Source organism: Sphaeramia orbicularis, chromosome 3 (assembly GCF_902148855.1).
Source record: "Sphaeramia orbicularis chromosome 3, fSphaOr1.1, whole genome shotgun sequence".
In the NCBI taxonomy this organism is placed as follows: Eukaryota; Metazoa; Chordata; class Actinopteri; order Kurtiformes; family Apogonidae; genus Sphaeramia; species Sphaeramia orbicularis.
In genome coordinates this window covers 16,156,206-16,182,061 of record NC_043959.1, presented here as the reverse complement: position 1 = coordinate 16,182,061, position 25,856 = coordinate 16,156,206, and the positions used below count along the sequence as shown (strand labels likewise).

The 25,856-nt window shown below is 43.0% G+C and overlaps 1 protein-coding gene across 1 annotated transcript; it reads right to left on the bottom strand.

Annotated features, from left to right (window-relative positions):
- On the bottom strand, nt 1-21,170 carry aldh1a3 (aldehyde dehydrogenase 1 family, member A3). The gene is given in 15 exon segments (XM_030122068.1): nt 1-832; nt 1,189-1,263; nt 6,236-6,393; nt 7,144-7,311; nt 7,754-7,938; nt 8,654-8,756; nt 9,355-9,468; nt 11,902-12,030; nt 15,156-15,217; nt 18,745-18,846; nt 18,849-18,873; nt 19,732-19,847; nt 19,850-19,871; nt 20,047-20,151; nt 21,003-21,170. Coding segments are annotated over 15 exon segments (1,527 nt in total). The 5' UTR covers nt 21,096-21,170; the 3' UTR covers nt 1-762.
- Between the last annotated feature and the right edge of the window lie 4,686 nt (nt 21,171-25,856).

The window sequence follows — 25,856 nt, the reverse complement described above, 5'->3', positions numbered from 1 at the left end:
ACAGAGAATATTTGAATTTCTTTATTTAAAATGTCTAATAAAATACAAAACTAAGTAAAATGGTGTGAAAGACTATTTCACACACAACACAATGAACAAATACACAATGATATGTTTGAGGTAAACACACAACAGCAGATACAGGATCCATTAAGTCAAACATACGCATAAACGGACGGCATCCAATGACCTTTCACCTCCCAAGGGTCACAGTGGAGGGGGCGGAGCTTGTGGGGATTTGATAGAGAGAATGATGAGCTACAGGTTAATGGATCTGTGGGATAGGTGAGAAGATCCAAACCCTTCAATGAGAACTCAGCGGGGGGTGGTGTGTCCCATTCAGTCACATAAGATTCATTTACTTCATCATATAAAACATGGGAATGTTTACGTAGATAAAACACACTAATACAATAAATACAAGGTGGGTTCATGTTACAGTTCTGTCAGTTTCTAATTATGTCAAAGGACAAAGAAATGTTTCAGGTTTACATTTTCAGATGTAGTTCACACACGTCAGTGGAAACTGAAAAAAAAAAAAAAAAAAAGGGTTAGGGTCTTTATTTCACTAGAATTAGTACAAAGTCAAACATTCATTTACACAAAGTCTGACACAAAATATGACTTTAGAAAAGTCGTCAATGTTGGCAGGTCTATGTTCTGATGCTGGTGGTGGTGGTGGATGGAGAGGGCATTTAGACCTCGCCTGATGAGAGGGTGGGTTCTGAATGCTGGGGGGTCCAGGTTTTGGCCCAGTTCCAGTCACAGAGTTTCTCTCAGTTTGATGGTCACTGCCTTCACCTCAGAGTACTCAGCCAGGGCATATTCTCCACTGTGGGGTGAGGGTGGGTGGGGGGTTGGGGGTAAAACACACTGATGAAGCAACAGTGGCATCACGAACATGAGGAAAACAAATGAAACATGAACCCATTAAGACCCAATGGTTTGTATTATATATATATGTTTGAATATGTGTGTGTGTACTGAGAACCATGTCCATATTCCAATGAACTCAACTGGATTGACCATTTTCCTCATTACTTCTTTGTCTGTTACTTAAACATGGACAGTTGAGTCCGTTTGTTTCCAGAAACCCCTCGGGTTTTAAGAGGATCTTGTCAAATGCTGTTGATCTCTAAATGATGGGTCTTAATGAGTTCAGGAACAGGCGTGGTCTCTGGTTCTTACAGCTCTCGTCCGTGTCCTGACATCTTAAATCCACCAAAGGGCGTCTGGGCGTGGAGGGCATTGTAACAGTTCACCCTGAAAAACACCAGAGGTTGAACCGTCACGACCCAAACATCATCAAACACTGACCTACATTCACGACCTCAACTCCAATATTTGTCCCATAAATTGTACTCATTTATTCCCAATAGTCCATTCTGTTCATTTCTTATTTGTTCCTGGTGGCTCCTCTGTTTCCAGTTGGTGGATGTGGTTGGATGATATTTGGTCCAATCAGATTTCGGTGTCTCGGTGTTACCAGGGTTCATCTAATCTGCCCTGGTCCTTCAGAACCAGTACTGAAGGCTCATGGAATTGGAACTGCAGAACATCAGGACTGTTTCTGGAACCAATCAGATTCCATCTTACTGGTCCCTGATGCCATCATCATTTATCCTTCCTCTGATTGGACGATCACAGCTGAATTATTATGGGATGGAACTTTGGTCATATTCTTTATAATTCATGCCAATAAAGATCATATTAATTGAATTAGATTGAACTATTAATACATTTGAAGTAGATGTTTTTCCGTCCACAGTGGCTGACGGAGGACAGGAACAGGATCTGCTCTGGGACAGACTTATAAATCCATTTTCAAGGTGGACTTTTCCAGAAAAGCTGGACATGGTGAGGACAGGTGGTCCAACCCCAACACTAGCTAGTGGCGGAGTGGACATTGTGTGTCCTCCAGAGAATCTAAACTTATGTCAGGAATCCGTATATATGTCTATATGTATGTTTATATGTTTTACTTACATTGTTATATCTGTACATTTTATACTACTTTATATTTTTATTAATTAATTAATTAATTAATTAAAAAAAAAAACTTTATGTACAGTTTTTAACTTTACAAAACTGTACAAAACAGACAGACATAGAGGCTTCCAGACAATTATAAACTACAGAAATAGAATTACAGAAATAACATCGTTACAGTAGTGAAAGTAAAGTAAGTACCATGTGAACAGTAGAGTCAGGCATCACACCTGACACTGGACTAGGAAGGGTCTGCAAGTTCTGTCAAATCTGTTCTGTTGGTTGGGTTTGTACAGGCGCAGTCTTTCCATTTGAATAACTGTTAACATCTCTCTGAGCCAATGAGCAAAGAAGGGTGGAGTGGGAGACTTCCAGGTTAGGACAATAAGTTACTTAACCTCCACCATCCCCAGTTGCAGAGCGATCTGTGTGTTGTGCAGAAGATCGGAAGTCTCCGTAGAGCATCCAAGGGAGGCCAGGTAAGGCTGAAGGACTCTAGAGTCGGCTTTGGACACCTGACCAAACATTGTGTAATTTAGGGCAGAACCAGAAAAGACGCGCTAGTGAACCCTCAGTAATATGACACTTATACAGGAGACACAGACAAGAAAATACTATTTAGCTTTGTTTTAGTGTAATGTGATCTGTGCAACACCTTGGACTGAATGAACCTATGACGTGAGTTAATGGACCTGAGACAGTGCCTCCTCCTGAAGTTCTGCCGATATTTCAGAGTTCAAGTCTTTAGCCCAGGCTTCCCTGATAGAACCTGAGGAAACTGGAATAGTAAAAGAACCCACAAAGTTGAATATTAACTGTTTGGAGTCTGGAGGGAGCAGGAGGGTCTGGTCTCAAGAAAAGGATGGGTGGTGGAGGTCCAAGCAAAATGAGGCCAATTCTCCTTGACATAGTGTCTTATTTGGAGATAGAGAAAAAAGGGAGGATTTGGAAGACTGAATTTATTGCTTAGCTGAGCAATTGATGCTAATTGGCCGTTAATGTACAGATCTGAAAATGTTCTAATACCCCTTTTCCCTCCAGACCGCAAACACCCCATCCAACCAGGCAGGCAAGAAAGAATGTTTTTTGGCATATGGACACGTGTATGGAGGCACTGGGAGCCCGGCAAGACACTTTTATCTGATTTAGGATTCGCAAGGAGTTCTTCACAGTGAAATTTCACTGAATTAATTTGGCCACTGGGGCAGAGTCAAAAAACAAAAGAGCAGGAAGTGAAGGCATTTCTACCGTGGCAGCTTCCAGTTGTAGCCATAACAGGTTCTCCTCAGGTCTAACACTTCCACACCGCCAGTAGGTAAGAGCCCTGGAGTTGGCCTCCCAGTAGAACCAGGCAGACCCAGAGCACCCATTCTGGAAAGTTTTTGAAGGTGAGCCTTGGATATCCTGTGTGTTTTGTAACCCCACACAAAGGGCGATACGATAGAGTCAAGGTTCTTAAAAAAAAGATGCATTCAAGTATGTGGGCAAGTTTTGGAAAAGGAGTAGAACCTGGGTAGACTCACCATTTAGATCACATTTACCCGACCAATCATAGATAGGGGCCATATTCTCCAAGACTCAATATTTGTTTAGAGTTTTACTATAGATTCTGTAAAATTTAATTTGAGGAGATGCCTAAGGCTTTTCGCCAGTTTCAGCCCTAAATAGATGAAACACTCTATCATTACTCTAAAGGGCAATTTTGTCAGGAAATCATCAGTAAGTTGGTCTGTTAAGGGCATGAACTCAGTCTTTCTCCACTTTATGGCACAGCCAGAGATGCCCCCAAAGGAATTTATATATTCTAGTACAGGGGTGGCCAGCCCTGGTCTTGAAGAACCACAATCCAGCATGTTTTAGATGTTTCCCTCTTCCAGCACACCTGATGGTCATTATCAGGCTTCTGTAGATGATGATGATTGGCTTATCATTTGAATCAGGTGTGTTGGAAGAGGGATACATCTAAAACATGCAGGATTGTGGCTCTCCAGGACCAGGGTTGGCCACCCCTGTTCTAGTAGAACAGGAATGGAGACCACCGGGTCTCAGTGTTGCCTGACCGAATACCTTTAATGTATGGATGTCCTCTAATACCAAGTGAGGTTTTGCACGTATGTCACATGATCACGTGGTTTTCTGTTTACGACGCCATATTGGTAGGCAAGCTTTCCTTAGATCGTACAACGTGTTAAACGATGGACCTGCTAAACTCCTGTGTGCTGTTTATTACTTAGCTTTCACCAATTATAAGTTAGGAAGAAAGACCGCTCGGTTCCATTGGTGGCAGCGGTGGTTCTGTTCTGCTGACCACTGTTTATAGTTATTACCGGGGTTGGTGTAGCTTCTCAGTATAGTTAGCCTGCGTGCCTGTTGCGCTTAGTGGCGTGGAAAAAAAGAATTGTCATCATGTGGTACGGTGATGAAGACCCCTTTAAACCTACCAGGAGGGCTTCCCCTGGCCTATCACCCTACAGAGAGAGAGTGATTGTGGATCTACCTGCTCCCTTTGCTGGCGATGGCAGCCAGAGTTTCCTCAGCTGGGTGAAGCAGCTGGAAGTGGCAGTCGGAGCTACGGCAGGCGACACCGGTGAGTTCAGTGGGGAGCTGGTGATAATACTCCCCACCCGTCTGTGCAAGTCTGCTTTTCTACTATGGGACAGCCTTCCCGATGCGGTCAAGTCAAATTATGCGGCCATGAAAGAGAAGATGGGATCGGCTTTTGGACAGGGACAGTTAATGGACCGTTTTAGAGCTAACATATCGGCTCGTTCACAAGTTCCAGGGGAGAGCCTGGAGGTGTACACGGCTGATGTGAGCCAGCTGGTAGCTGGTACTCGTGTTTTTACCTCCGTGTTGCCCGCGCATCACTGTTAGTAAACATTGAAACTCATCTATGGTGCCTTTATCACAAGCAGACATACTTGCAAATAACAAAACACACAAACACGAGTCCAAAGAAAAACACAATATAAAGCAACAGTTCTGACTTTCTGGATCCAGATAGCGTGCCTACCAATATGGTGGTGTAAACAATCACATGACCAGTGATGTCAGCTGCAAGTCCTCAATACTCAAGGGTTCTAGTGCTATACTGAACAGCAGGGGGGACAGCGGGTCCCTCTGGTGGACACTGTGCTGCAGGGTGAATGGACCGGACCTGTCCCCGTTTGTTAGAGTGGAAGATTTTGGGTAGCTGTATAATATGTTGACCCGCTTTATGAACGTGTCGCCAAATCCAAATGTCTTAAGTGTCGTACATAGATAAGTCCACTCTATCATATCAAACGCCTTATGAGCGTCTAAAGACATTATAGCCGCCGTATCATCCATACCATAATTTGAATACATGATATTAAGGATTTTGTGGACATTACAGAAGGAGTACCTGCCTGGAATAAGTCCTGTTTGGTCTGGATGAATAATACTTGCTACATTTTTACAAGTCGGTTTGTTAGAACATTTGCAATTATTTCCAGGTCATAATTTAGTAGAGCGATAGGCCTGTAGCTACCTGGGTCTGTGTCGTCCTTGTCCTTTTTTAATAGAATACAAATATTTGCGTCACTGAGAGACGATGGAAGCTGTTTGTTTTTGAATGTGTCTCTGATCATTCTTAACCGGGGGGGGGCAGACTCATCCGAACCTGCCGCCTTGCCAGTGGGAAAGTCCTGATAGCATCCAGAAACTCAGAAAGTGACAAATTCAAGTCCAGACTGTCCCTGAAAGACGTGTCCAATATTGGAAAGTGAAGTGAATCACAAACCCAATGGAAATGTTCCTGTGAAGCTGTTGATTTAAAAGGGTGCATTTCTGAGTAAAATTCTTTGAAACATTCGTTAATGTCCTTTAAGTCTATGAGCATCTTTGCAGATCTAGATGTTATTTTATAAAAGTCTCGTTTTGCTTGTTCTCCTTTAAACTGTCTTCACACTAACTTCTGTGGCTTATCACCAAGCTCAATACTTTCAGTTTTGATGATGTGTAATGGAGATGTGTGCAATTTAAGATTAAAAACATGCATAACAAGGTAAAAAAAGAAGAAGTGAAAATATTGAGCTTGGTGATAAGACACAGAAGTTACTGGGGAGACAGTTAAAAGGAGAAGAAGCAAAAAAATGTTCTTGTGTAATGAAAATAGAGTATTTTTTATTCTATTCTATTCTATTCTATTCTATTCTATTCTATTTTATTCATTATTGTATGTAGTTGTGGTGTTCTGCTGGCGTCCTCTTTGGACTGAACGTACCAGACGGTTCCGGTGTCCAGCGCCGCCGACATGGACAGAGCCCGGTCCACGCTGCCGGTGAAGACGGCTGACACCAGGCCGAACGGCGAACGGTTGGCGCGCTCCACCACTTCCTGTTGGCTCTTAAAGCTGAAGATACACTGAACCGGGCCGAAGATCTACAGAACAAACATGAACAGGTTGAACAGCGTGGTCCTCAGGTCCAGTGGGTGCAGTTCTGTTGGGTTCAGTTCTATTTGTGAATTCTGTTTATTGACTCTGTTCTTTTATGAATCAAACATGTGTTTATCAGATCTGCTTCTCTAATAATATCTGCTCATAGTATTTAGGTATTTTATCCAAGACCAGAGGATCTTCATTCAACCTACTGAGACTTTACACCAGCCTTTAGTTCATGGACATTTCTGTAAAAAGAGTTTTCTTTTAAATTATATGAAGATGTTTTTCCTCTTTAGTTTGTAAATACTGGACAAATGTATTTATATTGGAAATGACATTAACAGATAAAAATTTTATGTATGTTTCATAGAACAGATGGTTTTTAATCATGTAAAAATGTACATTTGGAAGTTTTTATCAACAGTAAAAGGTTTTTTTCCTCTTTAGCTTGCTGTGTTTGTTTTGTGTGATTCATTTATTGGAACATCTATGAGTTTTATGTCTATGTGTCTCATATAAACAATGATACTGATGAAGACTTTAAAGTCCAGTTCCATTGCTCAGTGTCCTAAGCCGTGTCCATACGTCCATGTAGACCAAAAAATGTAATAATAATAATAATAATAATAATAATACTGATAATAATAATAATAATGATGATGATGATAATAATGTATGTATGAAATGTGTAATAGCAGTGTCCGTCCACTGGGGGGCAGTCTTCCCCTGTTGGTGGGCGGGGCTGTTACCTCCTCTTTGGCGATCCTCATGTGATCTCTGAGGTTGGAAAAGATGGTTGGTTGGATGAAAAGGCTCTCTGCCCCCCCCACTGCCACCCCCCCATACTCCAGTCGAGCCCCCTCCTCCTTCCCACTGTCGATGAGGTCCATGATCTTCAGGAACTGACGCCGGCTGATCTGGACAAAGGGAACGTAGAACAGAACACAATAGAACAGGACGGAACACGACAGAACACAACTTAATAGTAAGGAAAACTATAGAATAGAATAGAATAGAATAGAATAGAATAGAATAGAACAGAATAGAAAGACATGGTGCTTCTACCTGTGGTCTGGGGGGGTCAGTATGTTGACATGGTGGTTCTACCTGTGGTCTGGGGGGTCAGTATGGTCACATGGTGGTTCTACCTGTGGTCTGGGGGGTCAGTATGGTCACATGGTGGTTCTACCTGTGGTCTGGGGGGGTCATTGTATTCACACGGTGGTTCCTACCTGTGGTCTGGGGGGGTCATTGTATTCACACGGTGGTTCCTACCTGTGGTCTGGGGGGGTCATTGTATTCACACGGTGGTTCCTACCTGTGGTCTGGGGGGTCAGTATGTTGACATGGTGGTTCTACCTGTGGTCCGTGGGACGTCAGGGGGTCCAAAGGGTCTCCAATCACTACTTTCTTGGCACGTTCTACGCTGCGCAGAACAAACTCTTCATAGATACTTTCTTCCACAAACACACGAGACGCAGCCGTGCAGCACTGACCCTGGTTATAGAACGCACCTTTGTGGGTCTCCTCCACCGCCAGCTGCACTGAAGACACAGAACACAGAGAACATAGAGAACGTAGAGGAGATACAGGAGAGACAGAACGTGTAGAACACAGAGGAGATACAGACCAGATCCTGTTTTGTAACCTTTACGCTACAAACTTAACTTCTATTTCTATTATTCAGTCATTTCCCAAAGCTCCAGTTTGGAACCACAGTTCTACGTTCTGCTGAGGAGATCCTTTGACCTAAAAGGAGTTGATCTTTGAGGTTTGTCCACTGGAATGATGGAACCAAACCTCTATGACCAACTGGCATTCAGACTCAGATTCAGATTCAGACACAGATTCAGATTCAGACTCAGACTCAGATTCAGATTCAGATTCAGATTCAGATTCAGGTGTTCACATCCTGGTGTGGACGTTCACTTCACATCCTGCTCCAATCAACAACCTCCATCCACTCTAGTCCCGCCCAATCAATATGTTTGATCAGTTCCTTAACCCTTTAACAGATGCATGAGGAGTTCCTCATTTCTTCACCAACCATCAGTTTGAACTGATCACTGTTCTGAACCTCTAATCAATGACAAACCATTGTTTATGGATCAACAGCGGAATAATGACATCACCCATCAGTTGTTGGTTCAACATCGAGGCTGAAAAACAGATTCAGTTCCAGAACCGAATGAATCTGTTCATGAACCAGAACTCAACATGTTCTGTCATATTTAAAATGATGATAGAACATTTACTTACAGTCACAGTCGGAGAACACAATGCAGGGGTTCTTCCCTCCCAGTTCTAAAGTCACTCTTTTCAGGTTACTTTTAGCCGCCGCCTCTTTGATCAGCTGACCAACCTGGAGGTGGAGAACACCACAGATCCATGAGTCTCTCTCACACATACACACATACACACACATACACACACACACACACACACACACACACACACACACACACCCCTATGGATGTAGATATTAATGAACTGGAACTGGTCCACAGGTTTACTGTGTGTTCTGGAGCTGAAGAACATTTAATATGTTCCACAAAGGTTGTAGTTAGAGTTTGGATGAAACGAGAAGAACCCACGGTCTGTACAAACACCATCGACCCGCTTTTATGTCCTTCTACAATGGAACCGGAGAAGAACCCACAATCTGTAAAAAATAGTCGACCTGCTTTATTTCCTTCTACAACAGAGCCAGAGTCAAAACAGTTGGACAAGGATCCACAAAAACATCTGACCAAAAACAAGAACCGACAAAGTATATCAGATAAAACAAGTCATTAAATGTTCTCATCCTAGTCAGTGTTCAGTAGAACCACCTCTGGTCAGACATTCTCCATCAGATGTTCTCCATCCATCAAATGTTCAGATGTTCTTGATAATGGGATCTACTGGGATGGATGTGTGTTCATTACTGTTCCACAGGTGGTTCTTTTACTTGTACATACCTGTGTAGAACCAGTGAAGGTCACTTTGTCGATGTCCATGTGGTTGGCGATGGCAGCTCCTGCCGTTGGACCAAACCCTGGGATGATGTTGACGACTCCAGGAGGAAACCCCGCCTACAAAGAACACATTATATGAGAACAGTTCTGTCCAACATGGAGACGTTCATTACAACTAGACTCACACAAACCAAACCATCATTCACATCTGTGTCTTCAGGAGGAGAAGATCTACTGGGATGACCACCAGACAATGACCGATGATGAAGAGGGTGAAGGTGACGAAGAGGATGAAAGCAATGAAGATGACAGAAGAAGAAGAAGATCTACTGGGATGACCACCAGATACTGACTGATGATGAAGATGATAAAGACGATGAAGGCGATAAGATAACTCAAAAAGTTATGGACAGATTTGGATGAAATTTTCAGGAAATAGTGATACTGGCACAAGGAACAAATGTGCTCTCCAAGTGCTTTTCTAGTTTTTGGGTTAGATTCTTTAAAAGATGGGTTAGAGTTTTTACCCCTTGGCCGAGGGGTATTGTAATCATTTTGTCGTCCGTCTGTCTATCTGTCCCTCTATCTGTCCATCTGTCTGTCTGTCTGTCTGTCCACCTGTCTGTCCATCCATCTGTCCATCTGTCTATCTATCTGTCTGTCCACCTGTCTATCTGTCTGTCTGTTTGTCCTGTCTGTCCATCTGTCTGTCCATCTGTCTGTCCATCTGTCTGTCCATCCGTCTGTCCATCTGCCTGTCCGTCCGTCCGTCTGTCTGTCTGTCCATTCAGTGACATAATCTCATTCTCTGTTGAATTCATTCAGATATCTGCTCCACATTTTCTCCTGTGGATGCATCTGGAGCAGAAGAATATTGACTACATGTGACATTTGACCTCCGTTTTTCCAGGTCACATGTCCTTGTGCAGTTCTAATATCTGAGTACTTTCACATATAAATATGGATGGAATAAATTTGACACAAGACAGTCTAATCTAAATTATTGGGCAGAAACTGGAACAGAATCTGACACTAGATTAACCTGAGGAGGATTAAAAGTGAACAGCAGGTTATGTTATTTTGTTGGGTTAGATCCTGTTATTATTGGGTTAGATCCTTTTTATTGTTGGGTTAGATCCTTTTTATTATTGAGTTAAATCCTTTTATTATTGCTTTAGATCTTTTTTATTATTGGGTTAGATCCTTTTTGTTGTTGGGTTAGATCCTTTTTATTGTTGAATTAGATTCTTTAAATGTTGGGTTAGATCATTTTTATTGTTGGGTTAGATCCTTTTTATTGTTGGGCTAGATCCTTTTTATTGTTGGCTAAGATCCTTTTTATTATTGGGTAAGATCCTTTTATTGTTGGGTTAGATCATTTTTATTGATGGGTTAGATCCTTTTCATTGTTGGGTTAGATTCTATAAATGTTGGGTTAGATTATTTTTATTGTTGGGTAAGATCATTTTTATTATAGTTTAGATCCTTTTATTGTTGGGTTAGATCTTTTTATTGTTGGGTTAGATCCTATTTTGTTGGGTTACATTTTTTAAATGTTGGGTTAGATCCTATTTATTGTTGGGTTAGATCCTTTAAATGTTGGGTTATATCCTATTTATTGTTGGGTTACATTTTTAGATGTTGGGTTAGATCCTTTAAATGGTGGGTTACATCCTATTTATTTTTATTGTTGGGTTAGATCCTTTGAATGTTCGGTTAGATTCTTTTTATTGGTGGGTCAGATCCTATTTATTGGTGGGTTGGATTTTTTAAATGTTGGGTTAGATCCTATTTTGGGGTTAGATTTTTTAAATGTTGGTTTAGATCCTTTAAATATTGAGTTAGATCCTTTTTATTGGTGGGTTAGATATTTTAATTGTTGGGTTAGATTCTTTAAATGTTGGGTTAGATCCATTTATTGTTGGGTTAGATTCTTCAAAAATTGGGTTAGATCCTTTATTGTTGGGTTAGATCTCATTTATTGTTGGGTTATATTCTTTAAATGTTGGATTAGATCCTTTTATTGTTGGGTTAGATCCCATTTATTGTTGGGTTAAATTCTTTAAATGTTGGGTTAGATCCTTTTATTGTTGGGTTAGATCCAATTTATTGTTGGGTTAGATTTTTTAAATGTTGAGTTAGATCCTTTTATCATTGTGTAGATAATTTCAGATCATTTTTATTGATAGCTGTTTCCATGGGACCAGAGGGGGTGGGGCTTCATGACTCCACCCCAGACCAGGAAGACATGGAGGGGAACAAAAGACAGAGGTTGTGTCTGTGTACTACATATCAAATGTTTAAGTTGAATACAAGCCTTCGTATTATTATACTTACACTCATACCTCATATAAATGATATCAATATTCATTTAAGATTCTGAAGGATGAAAACTCACTGATCCTGATGGTTTGTTTATTGTGTCACAGTCACACGACCATCAGCCCTGTTCTATGTGTTCAGGGTTATAGTACAGGTTTAGATTATGATATTAGTATGGTATCATTAATCTAATCTAATCTAATCTAATCTAATCTAACGGAAACCCACCTCTGCGATCAGTGAGCCCATGTGCAGTGCTGTCAGTGGCGTCTCTTCTGCTGGTTTTACGACCACGGTGTTCCCACAGCTCAACGCTGGACCAATCTTCCATGAAAACATTAGCAGAGGGAAGTTCCACTAGAACCAACACAGACGACACATCTTACTTCAGTCCACAGTGGAAGAAAATGGACAAATAATTGGATACTTCAACCCAAATGAGATCTAAGTCCATGTGAGCACTGCCTGGGTTAGGGTTTAGGGTCAGGGTCAGGGTCAGGGTCAGGGTTAGGGTTTAGGTCAGGTTTAGGTTTAGGGTCAGGGTAGGTTTAGGGTCAGGGTTAGGGTTTAGGGTACTGTTGAGGCGTTGTTCACTTTTCCAGTCTTTGGAAACACTCGACACCGTTAACAGAGCTGCAGATGCAGCTTGGCACAAACATTTCCTGTTTTCCTTTAACATGACTCGTGTTGTGTTGGTTCCACTGTACTTTCAGTAATTACACAGCGTCCTTCAGGATAAATTTCACCTTTATGATATAATATCTCACGTCAAACAACAGACGTTTTGTTCCTTTGTTTCCAGAGATTTCCATCTTACACTCTCAGATAAAAACTAAGTGATATATTTGTCAAGATGTGGAAATTATACTCTTGTGTTTCTCTGGATCTTCCACAGTGTGACACTTGATCTGGTGAAACAGCAAACATGGCCCCACCCTAAACCTGATGAAGTTATCAACACAAAACATACATATGTTCTACAGTGTGAAAGGAAAGCAGTGGTGGACGGCTGAAACACCTGAAGGATCTGCAGTTTAGGACAGAAACAACTCAGTTTCAGAACAGACTCAGATAAGGTTGTGATGCAGGTTCTTCATTCAGTGTTCACATTCATCCTCCAACGCAAAACATGTACAACCACACTGTTCTATAAAGACACTTCTATAGTGTTCACTGCCCACAAGCCCCATACAACGGTGTACATCTATACATCTGTGAATCTATAAATTTGGATAAATCTATAAGTCTGCAAATCTGTATAGTCTATAATCTGTGAAAATGTTTAAATCTGTAAATTTGTATAAAGGTATAGCAGCCTAGAGGAGCCCACACAGCCCCCTCCCCAGCCACTTCCACCAGTTCTTCTGGGGGAATCCCAGGGCGTCCCAGACCAGCCCAGAGACTGAATCCTCCAGCGCGTCCTGGGTTGGCCCCAAGGTCTCCTCCCGGATGGACACGCCCTAAACAGCTCCCCAGGGAGGCGTCCAGGAGGCATCCTCACTAGGTAAACCACTTCAACTGGCTCCTCTGGACGTGGAGGAGCAGTGGCTCTACTCTGAGTCCCTCCCAGATGTCCAAGCTCCTCCCCCTGTCTCTAAGGCTGAGCCCGCCACCCTGTGGAGGAACTCATTTTGGCTGCTTGTACTCACAACCTGGTTCTTTGGTCATTACCCAGAGATCATGACCGTAGGGGAGGGTCGGAATGTAGATCAACCAGTGAATCGAGAGCTTCATCTTTGGGCTTCACTCCTCTTCACCACAACGGACCAGTTTAGTGTCCACATCCTGCAGACGCCGCCCTGATCCGCCTGTCGATCTCCCGCTCCATCCTACCCTCACTCATGAATGAGATCCGAAGATACTTGAACCCTCCCCGACACAGAGTTGGCACTCTACCCTTTGCTGCCCCTCTCAAGGACTTGGTTCCAGAGCTGATGCTATGTGTTAAGGTGAGGCAAACTATATCTACCCAGTAACACTCAACCTCCTCCACAAGCTCCTGCTCCTTCCCCACAGAGAGGTGACATTCCATGTTCCAAAAGCCAGCTTCTGTAACCGAGGATTGGACCACCAAGGCCCTGAACAATCCTCAATGCAGTGGACCCTTCTGCTTCCCCCTGCAAATGATGGGCCCACAGGGCACTGATGCAATGTCACCAGTTTTGAGCCAGACCTCATGAGCAAAGGCCCATCCACCAGGCGCTCACCCACGGGCCCCAACCCTAGGCCTGGCTCGAGGGTGGAGCCCGGTACCCATCCGGGCTGGGTACACACAATTGTGTTCTTCTAAGCCATGAAGGGACCTTCTGAATCGTTCTTCCATCTGACCCTTCACCTAGGACCAATCTGCCAGGGAGACCCTACCAGGGGGCAAAATACCTGACAACATCTGTAACAATCTGTGAATTCGTAAAATCTGTAAATCAACATAAATGTGTAGAAATGTGTAAATCTGTGTAAGTCTATAAATCTGTGAAAATTTATAAATCTGTAAATCTATAAATCTGTATTCTGCAAAATCTGTATACATTTGTTATCTGTATGAATCTATAAATCTGTAAACTGTATAAATTTTTAAATCTTTATAAATCTATAAATGTGTATAAACTCTAAATGTGTATAAATCTATAAAACTGTTTACATTTGTAAACCTGTATAACTCTATAAATCTTAGAAATCTATAAATGTGTAGAAATCTATAAATGTGTAGAAATGTGTAAATCTGTCTAATCTACAAATGTGTATAAATCTGTAAATGTGTATAAATGTACAAATGTGTATAATCTATAGTTGTATAATTTGTAAATCTGTATAAATCTATAAATGTGTATAAATCCACCCTCAGATTATAACAGTCCATGCGTTTGAGTCAGGCTTAGGGTTAGTCATAGGGTTAGGTTTAGTCGTAGGGTTAGGGTTAGGGTTAGTCTTAGGGTTAGGGTATGTTGTAAAAACAAATACATTCATATGTAATGATCAAAAAGGAGTGGGAAGAAGAAAACATCTACAATGACATCTACAAAAGAGTCAGTGGGGCTGATGGACCAACAGGAAGTCCGCCATTTTGAATTTTACAGCCTTTTTGACGATTGCTGACCTTCTATTGGATCAAACTCCTCCTAGGGATTTAACTCAAGACTTAAGTGATTAAGTTTGAAGTCCATTCACAGGCTGTAGATGACACAGATACAGCCTGCACAGATACAGATTTGTCAGGTGACCCTCGACATGCTCAGGGTGGGGCAGCGAATTTTGATGTCTCACCACAAAAACCAAAACTGTAATAACTCAGCCATTTTTCATCAATCAACACCAAACTTGACGTGTTTGACAATAGTCCCGCCCCAAATAAAATGACATAAGAATATTGAATCTGACTCATAGCACCGCCTAGTGGTAACAGGAAATGCCCTCTTTTAACATGTCGATGTACTTTTCCTAACTGTATTATTGCATATTATTCTGGAATGGTATGTACTTACTGGGATGATGGCTCCACAAACACCCACAGGCTCATGTTTGGTCAAACACATGAAGCTCTCATCTGGAATGAACACGAACACATTGAACTTCAATTACACACTTTATTCCATTTGTTCCATATGATGAAAACAGTCTCGTCCTGTATTTATCCAGATTTACTTTACTGGAGGTTTTTGCTTTTACTCCGTCATATTAGTACAAATATCTGTATTTAGAACTCTTTACAGTTTCCAGAGTAATGGAGAGACACTGCCCCCAATGGGCTCATGAGGGTCATCAGTGTTAACCACTGTAGCCCCGCCCATATTGGAGGTTAAAGGGGATTATTTTCACTACGCTACACTTCTTTCAGTAAGAATGCTTTAATAGTCTTATTATATTAATATTTTTATGTATGTTTGAAAGACCCATGAGCCACATAACCCTCAGAGTCATGTCCATAAGTATTGGACGGTGCCCCTAGTGTTGTAATGTTTCCTCTCTTCATCACCACAGTGGATCTGATTAGATTTAAGAAGTAGAACCAAGTAGAAAACATCTAAACCAGCCTCCAGACAGTCATGGACTTTTTTAAAGTACTGAAAACAATCCTATTTATGATGAGCTGAGTTTGTCCAATTACTTTTGAGCCTCAGGAAATGAATGAACTAGGGTCCAAATGGTTGTAATTCCTGAACAGTTAATGCAGTATTTTAGTTTAACTCACTGAATTACAGCTGAGTCCAACCACATCTGAGCTGATTCACATAGAAATGTAGAACCTGAAAGGTGGATTTAAAGAAGCAAACTGTAGAAGTATGGCTGTTGAATCCATGACTCATGGTTTGACCCAAAAAAGGCTAAAATCAAAAACAAAATAAGAATAAAAAATGACTGTTAGCTGATGATTAATTCAAGTCAGTAAAAATCATAATGATCTTTTCACAAACACACGGTCTCTGAAAACACGATAGAATTAAAAAGTTATTGAGGCGACGCATCAGTATCTTCTATGTAAACGTCCACAGTGTAGAAACAGACAAACCCAGTCTGCATTCTGACCTTCTCCAGTTTCCCAGATGACTAATCAACCCCCCACCCCCCCACCCCCATGCATAGTTCAGTTCTTCGTTAGTTTTTGACTTTCTGGATGATTCCAGCCTCAGCATCGGTTGAGAATAAGCTGCTGTTACATGTAACATGATTCAGTGGATCTACCTTCAGCCTCAGGCCTCATGTGGACCTGCAGAACCAGCACCGACTGGCCTCCCCATTCCAACATGATACCCCCATCTCAGGGGAGATAGGACAACGCTCTGAAAACATCCATGTTCTACTGCACTAAGATGGAGAAAACAACTCCAAGTCCCTCCTCTGTCATGTTCATTCAATGGAATTCATGAACTCCTTCATGGTTTGAACCCGTTCATTCTTTAAAAAATCCCCTAAAAAGCATTTGAACAGATAACTCACTCACACACAACACCTACCACTGGTGATTAGCATTAGTACTTAGCATGTTAGGTTGATTCTCCTGAGCTCCTTCAAAAGGCAGCTCACTGCTCCTAGTGCGCTAATGCTAATGCTAGGTGCAGAGTCTGAATATACCTATGGGGAAAACCAAGTGAATTAATCTTTTATTTATTCATTTTCTGAACTGCTTAGTCCTCCTGAGAGTCAGAGGGGCGGAGTCTATCCCAGCTCCCTTCAGGTGAAGGCGAGGTCAGCCTGACCATGTCACCAGGTCATCACAGGCTGACGTATACAGACCAGCACCCACTCACTGTCACACTGACAACTACAGCAGACAGATTGAGCAGGTAACCTGTTCAGAAAGTAGGAGAACCCGAAGAGAACCAAACTCCACCCAGAAAGGCCCCGCCCCAACGCCATGACCTCACCTGCTGTGAGGTGACAGGACTAACCACCTGCCTTTATTACCTCCGAACAGACTCCACACTAATTCTACTGTGAAAACATCACTAATGGCCATGTTTTTACCCACAATGCAGTGGGTGGAGCCAGACTCAGAATGGGGAGTGAAGCCTAAATGCACAAACCCAGGTTTAGCTTCACCTCTGTCATCTCCACATCAAAACATCCACAAGTACTTTTATACAGGAATAGTTTAGTCAAAGGAGGTTCTATGTAAAAACACCCAAATGCTATTGAAACATTCTAATGCAGTTGAAGAACAGCCACAGGTTGGTTCTAGTGTTTCCAGATCCAAGTAGAACTTCTACTATCTGTTGGAGGTAGACGCTCTGGGTGGATGTGGGATTAATGCCTCCAGGGTTCGCGTTCGCACTAATCCTCACACCGTTGCACTTCAGCGATCACTATCTCTGCCTTTGTTTTGTCTTTCACCACTTGACTGGTGTCTAATGGACAGGAACCACCACCGGGTTTGTCCACGGGTCGACCTGTTGGATCAGACCGGAGGAAGAGTTTTAGTCAGATACCACCCAGAGCCAGGCCCGGTCAGCCGGCAGTAACCTACCCGGGTGGGGGGGGGGGTGTTACTGAAAAGGTGGGAAATGGGAGTCACTGGATGGGGGGAGGACAAAGGGGATGAACAGTGACCTAACCAAAACTAAAACTAAGCTGGAATTCAATGTCAGAAAACCAAGAGGGGACGGAGAGGTCTGGACAGACAACAGACTGGACAGACAACAGACTGGACAAAAGACAGACAAGTGAGAAGGAAGGTCCATTTAAAGATGACCTGACCAATCACAGCCAGGGGAGGAGAACCACGGCAGGTGAACTCGATAATCATCAACGACGGGTTTAGGGTTGTTTAGGGTTCAAGGGTTTAAAGTTGTTTAGAGGTTAGCATTTAAGGTTTAGGGTTGTTTAGGGTTCAAGGGTTTAAGCTTGTTTAGAGGTTAGCGTTTAAGGTTTTGGGTTGTTTAGGGTTTAGGGTTGTTTAAGGGTTAAGGTTAAAGGGTTTAGGGTTGTTTAAGGTTGTTTAGGGTTAAAGGGTTTAGGGTTGTTTAGGGTTGTTTAAGGTTGTTTAGGGTTAAAGGGTTTAGGGTTGTTTAGGGTTGTTAAGGTTGTTTAGGGTTAAAGGGTTTAGGGTTGTTTAGGGTTAAAGGGTTTAAGGTTGTGTAAGGGTTTAGGGTTTAAGGATGTTCAGGGTTACAGGGTTTATGGTTGTTTAGGGTTAAAGGGTTTAGGGTTGTTTAGGGTTGTCCAGAGTCTGGTTTAGACCAGATCCTTTTTGTTTTGATGTGGTTCTATGTAAATAAAGTTTGTTTTGATTCATGCTACTACTTTTGTATTTAATGTCATTTGTTTTCATCTTTAACATAATTTTCTTCCTGTTGAATAAACTGAACTTGGACTCATTTGATTTGTTTGGATGGAACACGATGACGGCGAACACCAAACTGCAGCTCACAGGTGGATCACATGCCCACAGGATGTGGGCGTTCATGTCTATCTGATTGACTTCCACTCAGGTGTTGAAGGTCAAGTAGGACATCCATGTCTGCATCAGTGTCCTGCTCTAAAACCACCACAGTGTCCTTCAGCTGCCAACAATGACCAGTAATAAACAAGTCCAGGTTTGTCCAGACCAGATCCTGAGGACCAGCAGAGACTCACCGATGGGAAGACTCTTCCCGTGGACCTTGTCGGACCAGCCTGCGTAGTATCGTAGAGTTTTGATGCTTCCGTCCAGGTCCACGTAGAAGGACTGAAGGAAGGGTTCCCTGAGTCCAGGGTCTCCAGGGTCTGGACAAACAGGATGGACATCAGTTACTTCAAACCACAGTGGACACCATGGCCAGGTGCAGAAAGGGGACAGAGGTGGACAAAGGGGGACATAGGAGGACAGAGGGGGACAGAGGTGGACAGAGGGGGACAGAGGGGAGACAGAGGTGGACAGAAGGGAGACAGAGGTGGACAGAGGGGAGACAGAGGTGGACAGAGGGGGACAGAGGTGGACAGAGGAGGACAGAGGGGGACAGAGGGGAGACAGAGGTGGACAGAGGGGAGACAGAGGTGGACAGAGGGAGACAGAGGGGGATAGAGGGGAGACAGAGGTGGACAGAGGAGGACAGAGGGGGAGAGAGGGGAGACAGAGGTGGACAGAGGGGAGACAGAGGGGGATAGAGGTGAACAGAGGTGGACAGAGGTGGACTGAGGAGGACAGAGGTGGACAGAGGGGGACAGAGGAGGACAGAGGGGGACAGAGGGGGACAGAGGGGGACAGAGGGGGACAGAGGGGAGACAGAGGTGGACAGAAGGGAGACAGAGGTGGACAGAGGGGAGACAGAGGTGGACAGAGGGGGACAGAGGTGGACAGAGGAGGACAGAGGGGGACAGAGGGGAGACAGAGGTGGACAGAGGGGAGACAGAGGTGGACAGAGGGAGACAGAGGGGGATAGAGGTGAACAGAGGTGGACAGAGGTGGACTGAGGAGGACAGAGGTGGACAGAGGTGGACAGAGGGAGACAGAGGGGGATAGAGGTGAACAGAGGTGGACAGAGGTGGACTGAGGAGGACAGAGGTGGACAGAGGGAGACAGAGGAGGACAGAGGTGGACAGAGGGAGACAGAGGTGGACAGAGGTGAACAGAGGGGGACCCACCGCCAGCAGGAGCCTGTCCCTCTCCATCAGGTCGGCCAGTCTGTGCAGCAGACGTCCCCGACTGGACGCGTCCATCCTCCTCCAGGCCGAGCCTCTCTGCTGCGCCGCCTTGGCCGCTGCACCGCCCGGTCCACGTCATCCTCCGGACACAAACCAAGCAGAGCGATGGGTTAGGGGACATCTGGAACATTTACTGGACATGAAATAAACTCCCACAACATTTAATTATGTCAATAAAGATTATAAAAGTATCTTTTGATTTGTTTTATTTTCACTAAGAGGACATAAAGTCATAAATAATCCTGTTTGTCTTACTTTGTCTCCTTCCTCCACATCACACAGTTTGACACCTGTAGCTGGGTTGAACGTTGGAAAAGTCCTTCCTGTGCTGGACGTGTGCCACTCATTATTGATGAAAATCTGTTCAGAGTAAACCCAGGTAAACTCAGGTTAACCCAGGTAAACTCAGGTAAGCCCAGTTAAACCCAGTTAAACCCAGTTCAACTAGTGTAAACTAGTGTAAACTCAGGTAAACTAGTGTAAACTAATGTAATATTCAGGTAACTCCAGTTAACTAATGTTAAACTAATGTTAAACCCTTTAAACTAAGGTCAACTCATGTAAACCCAGTTAAAATCATTTAAACTCTGTTAAACCCAGTTAAACTTATATAAACTCTGTTGAACTGAGTTACTCTGACATAAATCAGATAAACTGAGTTAAAATGACATAAACTGAGTTAAACTAGTATAAACTGAGTTAAACTGATAAACTGGTATAAATTCTGTTAAACTCAGATAAACTGAGTTACACTGGTATAACCTCAGTTAAACTTGGTTAAAATAGTATAAACTCTTTTAAACTGGGTTAAATATGGTTAAACTGGGTTAAACTGACATAAACTCAGTTAAACTCTGTTAAAGTAGTATAAACTTGGTTAACTGGGTTAAATTTGGTTAAACTGGATTAAATTGACATAAACTCAGTTAAACTATGTTAATCTAGTGTAAACCTGATTAACCTGGTTAAACTGTGTTAAACTAGTATAAACTGTTGAACTGTTATAAACTGAGTTAAACTAATATAAAACAGGTTATCTGTGTTAAACCTGGTTAAACTGTGTTAAACTAGTATAAACTCTGTTTAACTAGTATAAACTGGGTTAATCTGGGCTCAACTGGGTTAAGATGAGGTCTGCTGTTTGAGGTCCAGTCCTGAGGCTTTGGAAGTGTCCTAGTGTGAGGACCTGGTTCTGCTGGAGAACCTCTTACCTTGGTGTGTCTGATGTCCTGGACTTTGAGTGGCTGTGGAACCGACGCGGTTCCTTCAACGGGGCCGTTCTGCGCTGTTCCGTTCTGGGCCATTCTAGATCAGCAGTACAGTCCACAGGAGAGCGGTGTGTCCCTCCTGTCTGCTCCACTGCCTTTTATAAGAACATGCAGTTCCTCCTCCCTCCAACCGCCCCAGCTCCACCCCCACCATAGCAGCACCGCCCCCCACCACCCCAGCTCCGCCCCCACCACAGCAGCACCCCCACCCCCACCACTACCCCAGCTCCGCCTGTCATCATTCGCACATAACAGGGTTCATTCAGGTAGTGATGAGCACAACAAACACACAGCCTAAACCAGAACCAAGACAAGAACCACGACCAGACCAAAAACAAGACCAGAAACAGAACCAGGACCACAACCAAAACCAGAACCAGGACCAGACCAAAACCAGAACCAGGATCAAAACCAGGACCAGAGCCACTGATTCATCTACCTTCCCAGCACATCTAAAAACCGTCCAAGTCAAAGCACGTTTACTGAACATTAAACCGGACAAACATCCTCCATGCCATATTTGACTCCACCCCCTTTGGTTCTGATTCCAGGACACATTCACTGTCTCATCTGTTTTTCCACATAAAGCTTATGTCACGTCACAATAAGATTTATAATATTTGTTTCATCCATAGTTTCATTAATTTTTGATTACTGATGATGGAGAATCGGACCGCTGCATCAAGTCTTCAGCAGTTCAGTAAACAGACCGTACTAACAAAGCAAACAGTTCTGATCCTTCCATGGGTCAGAACATTTCAACCGAAACGGGTGATTGACAGGTTAGACTGTGGTGGACTGTGATAGATCATGGTGGACCGTGATAGATTGTGGTGGGCTGTGATAGATCGTGGTGGGCTGTGATGGATCACGGTGGAACCATGATAGATCGTGGTGGACCCGTGACAGATCGTGATGGGCTGTGATAGATCGTGGTGGACTGTGACAGATTGTGATGGGCTGTGATGGATCGTGATGGGCTGTGATAGATCATGGTGGGCTGTGATAGATCGTGGTGGAACCGTGATAGATTGTGATGGACTCTGATAGATGGTAGTGGACTGTCACTTTGATAGATCTTGGTGGACTGTGATAGATTGTGGTGGACTGTAATAGATGGTAGTGGACTGTGATAGATTGTGGTGGGCTGTGATAGATCATGGTGGAACCATGATAGATTGTGGTGGACTGTAACAGATTGTGGTGGGCTGTGATAGACCGTGGTGGAACCGTGATAGATTGTGGTGGACTGTGACTGTGATAGATTGTGGTGGACCGTGATAGATCATGGTGGATTGTGATAGATTGTGGTGGACTGTGATTGATTGTGGTGGACTGTGATAGATGGTGGTGGACTGTGACTGTGATAGATCTTGGTGGACTGTGATAGATAGTGATGGACTTTGATAGATGGTAGTGGACTGTGATAGACCGTGGTGGACTGTGATAGATGGTAGTAGACTGTGATAGATGGTAGTGGACTGTGATAGATGTTGGTGGACTGTGATCGATGATGGTGGACTGTGATAGATGGTAGTGGACTGTGATAGATGGTGGTGGACTGTGATAGATGTTGGTGGACCATGATAGATGGTGGTGGACTGTGGTGTTGCTCATTGGTGGTTTTTGCACCTGGGTCTGCTGAAGCTGAATGGGGTTGAACACATGCCTTTGTTGTTGTGAACTGGGTCCGGTCTGGTCCTCGGACACAGTCTGCTATTGTTTCCCCTTCGTTGCTTCTTGTCGCTCTTCATGTCAAAGTTTAATTAGGACAACGAGCTTCACAGGCTCATTTCTCACTTCAGCAACTTTCTAACACTTGATAATGAGACAGAGAGAGACTGAGGGTTTGGCCGACAGAGCCGGAGGATAAGATCTGGATGGGGGGGGGGGTGAACACGGAAAGGAAAAGCCTGTGTAGGACACATCAGGGAAAATATGTGAAATGCAAAGCATGGGCTCAGCTCATGCAAATACACAGCAACGGCAACAGGAGATGAAGTGATTTGTCAAACAGTTGGAAGGATTAACACAAAGACGAAACAGGAAACAGCGACCAATCAGAACAAGTTTCAACCAGTTTTAGGTTGGATTAAACACAGGACGGAGGACAGATCTGTGTTCCCTTTGTCTTATGGGTTTATTTTATTATGACATTAAATATGTTCCAGTGTTGGATGGTTAGATTCAGTTTGACTCCTGAACATATGAGTAAATGATCCGATTATAATGAATGAATGAGTTCAAACCACAGAAGGATTTGTTTTTTTATGTGGATTTTCTCGTTGAATCCGATTCCACTGTTATGATTATTTTGGATGTAATTCTAATTAAACAAACACTACATGTATTTATGTTTTTGTTTTGTCTTTTAATGTCTTTTATGTCCAAACCAGTGTGTTTTTCTGATTCTTCACTGTGTTTTAAATAGTTTTGAATCCACTGATTCAGTATGTGGGCCATCACAGACCGTCCATCCATAAGTCCACTGTTGAAGTCAGTCTGGTCTGAACATCGGTTTTAAACGCTGTCTTTAACCTTCATTCACCCTCTGGGATGTGAACCAACAACAGATGGAAAACAGTTGGACTCACTGTTTAAAACGGAGCTTAAATATGGTCCATTTAAAAACTGGATCTGTCTGAACCCTAATGTCCAAAAGTTCCAGATGACTTTAACTCCCACATTAAACAGATTTATAAAACTGTCTTTTTCATCTGCATAATTTGACTAAAATCAGACAGATTTAAACACAGAGGGATGGAGATAAATGAACCCATGCTTTTATTTCATCCAGACTGGAATTCACTTTTCACCTAAAAGTCTGTTCAGTTAATCTTTTTTTTTTTTTCTCCTTTAACTTGTCTTGTTCATCCTAACAGCAGAACGGTGCTCTGGTTCTTTTTGTGCTGAACGTTGATTTGCCAAAGGAAACTTCCTAAAGTATTTGAGGCTCTCCTTCATGTTCTACTGTCTGAGTTTGGAGTTTCGTTGAACCACATTTTGATGTCGGACCTGACATGAAGGAACAGGAGGAGGAGAAGAAAGAGGAAGGAGAGAAGGAGAGACCCTTCAGTTAATCCAGAATGGACTGTCTAGAAGCAGAACCACAGACCATATTTGTCCTGTGTGGTCTTCTCTGCCAGGACACACTTTCAGATCCTCCTCCTTCATGTCCAGACACTGATCTGACAGAGCTCTGAGGTCCATCCAGTCCATCTAGACCACTACACTATCAACATGCACTGGGGTTCTAGAACCTCCAACAGGAGACCTGGGGGTTCTAGAACCTCCAACAGGAGACCTGGGGGTTATAGAACCTCCAACAGGAGGACAGGAGGGAGCTAGAACCTTCATCTGTCCAACTCCTCTACTGTGGAACCACCTCCTGCCTCAGTCCAGGAGGAGACACCGTCTGTGCGATGAAGAGGACGAAGACAACTGCCCTTTAGGATAAAGACTAGAGTTAGGACGGATCAGACTGATCTGAGTTCAGCTGAGATAGACTTCAAAACCATGAGAAAGGGGTAAAACCACAAAAAGGCTAAAAGCACAAGAAAGGGTAAAACCATGACAAAGGGCATGCGCACGCACACACACACACACACACACACACACACACACACACATTGTATCTTAGCTGTCATGGATCCTGCTGATTCATCATGTCTATGTGCTGTTGTCATATCTATTGTCTCTATATTTGCGCCAAGTTTGAAGGAAACTGAAACAAAATTTATGTTTTTATAGACTTGTGAAATTTTGCCTATTATATGGAAATGGTAGAAAAAAAAATATTTTAAAAATTCATGAAACATTGAACTTTGACCTATTTTTCCCAAAATGTAACCACATCTATTCTGGGTCACTGGAAATCTATAAACCATATTAGGTATGAATTCAATCAATAGTTTTACTGCTAAAATGTAAACAAACAAACAAACCAACCAACTGAACCAAAAACAGTACCCTTTGCCTCCTGTTTCTTTTTTTTTTTTTTTTTTTGGGAAGGGTGGGGTGGGGTGAAAAAAGGGGTAGAACCATGAAAGGGTTTCCTCTTGTGGTTCTAAAAGGAACTGAAAATAACATTATCAGTCGATTAATGAGTGACAGAAATTAAACAGTGGAGCTTAAACAGTATTTAAAGGGGCGTCAGTGGTCAAGATGGGGGGAGGACCCACTGAAAGCACAAAGACAAGGGTGGATGTGGACAGGACATAGAACATAGAACACTGAGCAGGAAGACCAACATCCTTTATAGGCTAGTAACAAGTAACAGTAGAAAAAAACGAACAGAACACATGGGGTTCCTCAGTAACAGTAAAATAGAACCAACAGAACACATGGAGTTCCTCAGTAACAGTAGAGAAGAACCAACAGAACATATGGGCTTCCTCAGTAACAGTAAAATAGAACCAACAGAACACATGGGGTTCCTCAGTAACAGTAGAGAAGAACCAACAGAACACATGGAGTTCCTCAGTAACAGTAAAATAGAACCAACAGAACATATGGGGTTCCTCAGTAACAGTAGAAAAGAACCAACAGAACACGTGGGGTTCCTCAGTAACAGTAGAAAAGAACCAACAGAACACATGGGTTTCCTCAGTAACAGCAGAAAAGAATCAACAGAACATATGGGGTTCCTCAGTAACAGTAAATAGAACCAACAGAACACATGGGGTTCCTCAGTAACAGTAGAAAAGAACCAACAGAACACGTGGGGTTCCTCAGTAACAGTAGAAACGAACCAACAGAACACATGGGGTTCCCCAGTAACAGTAGAAAAGAACCACA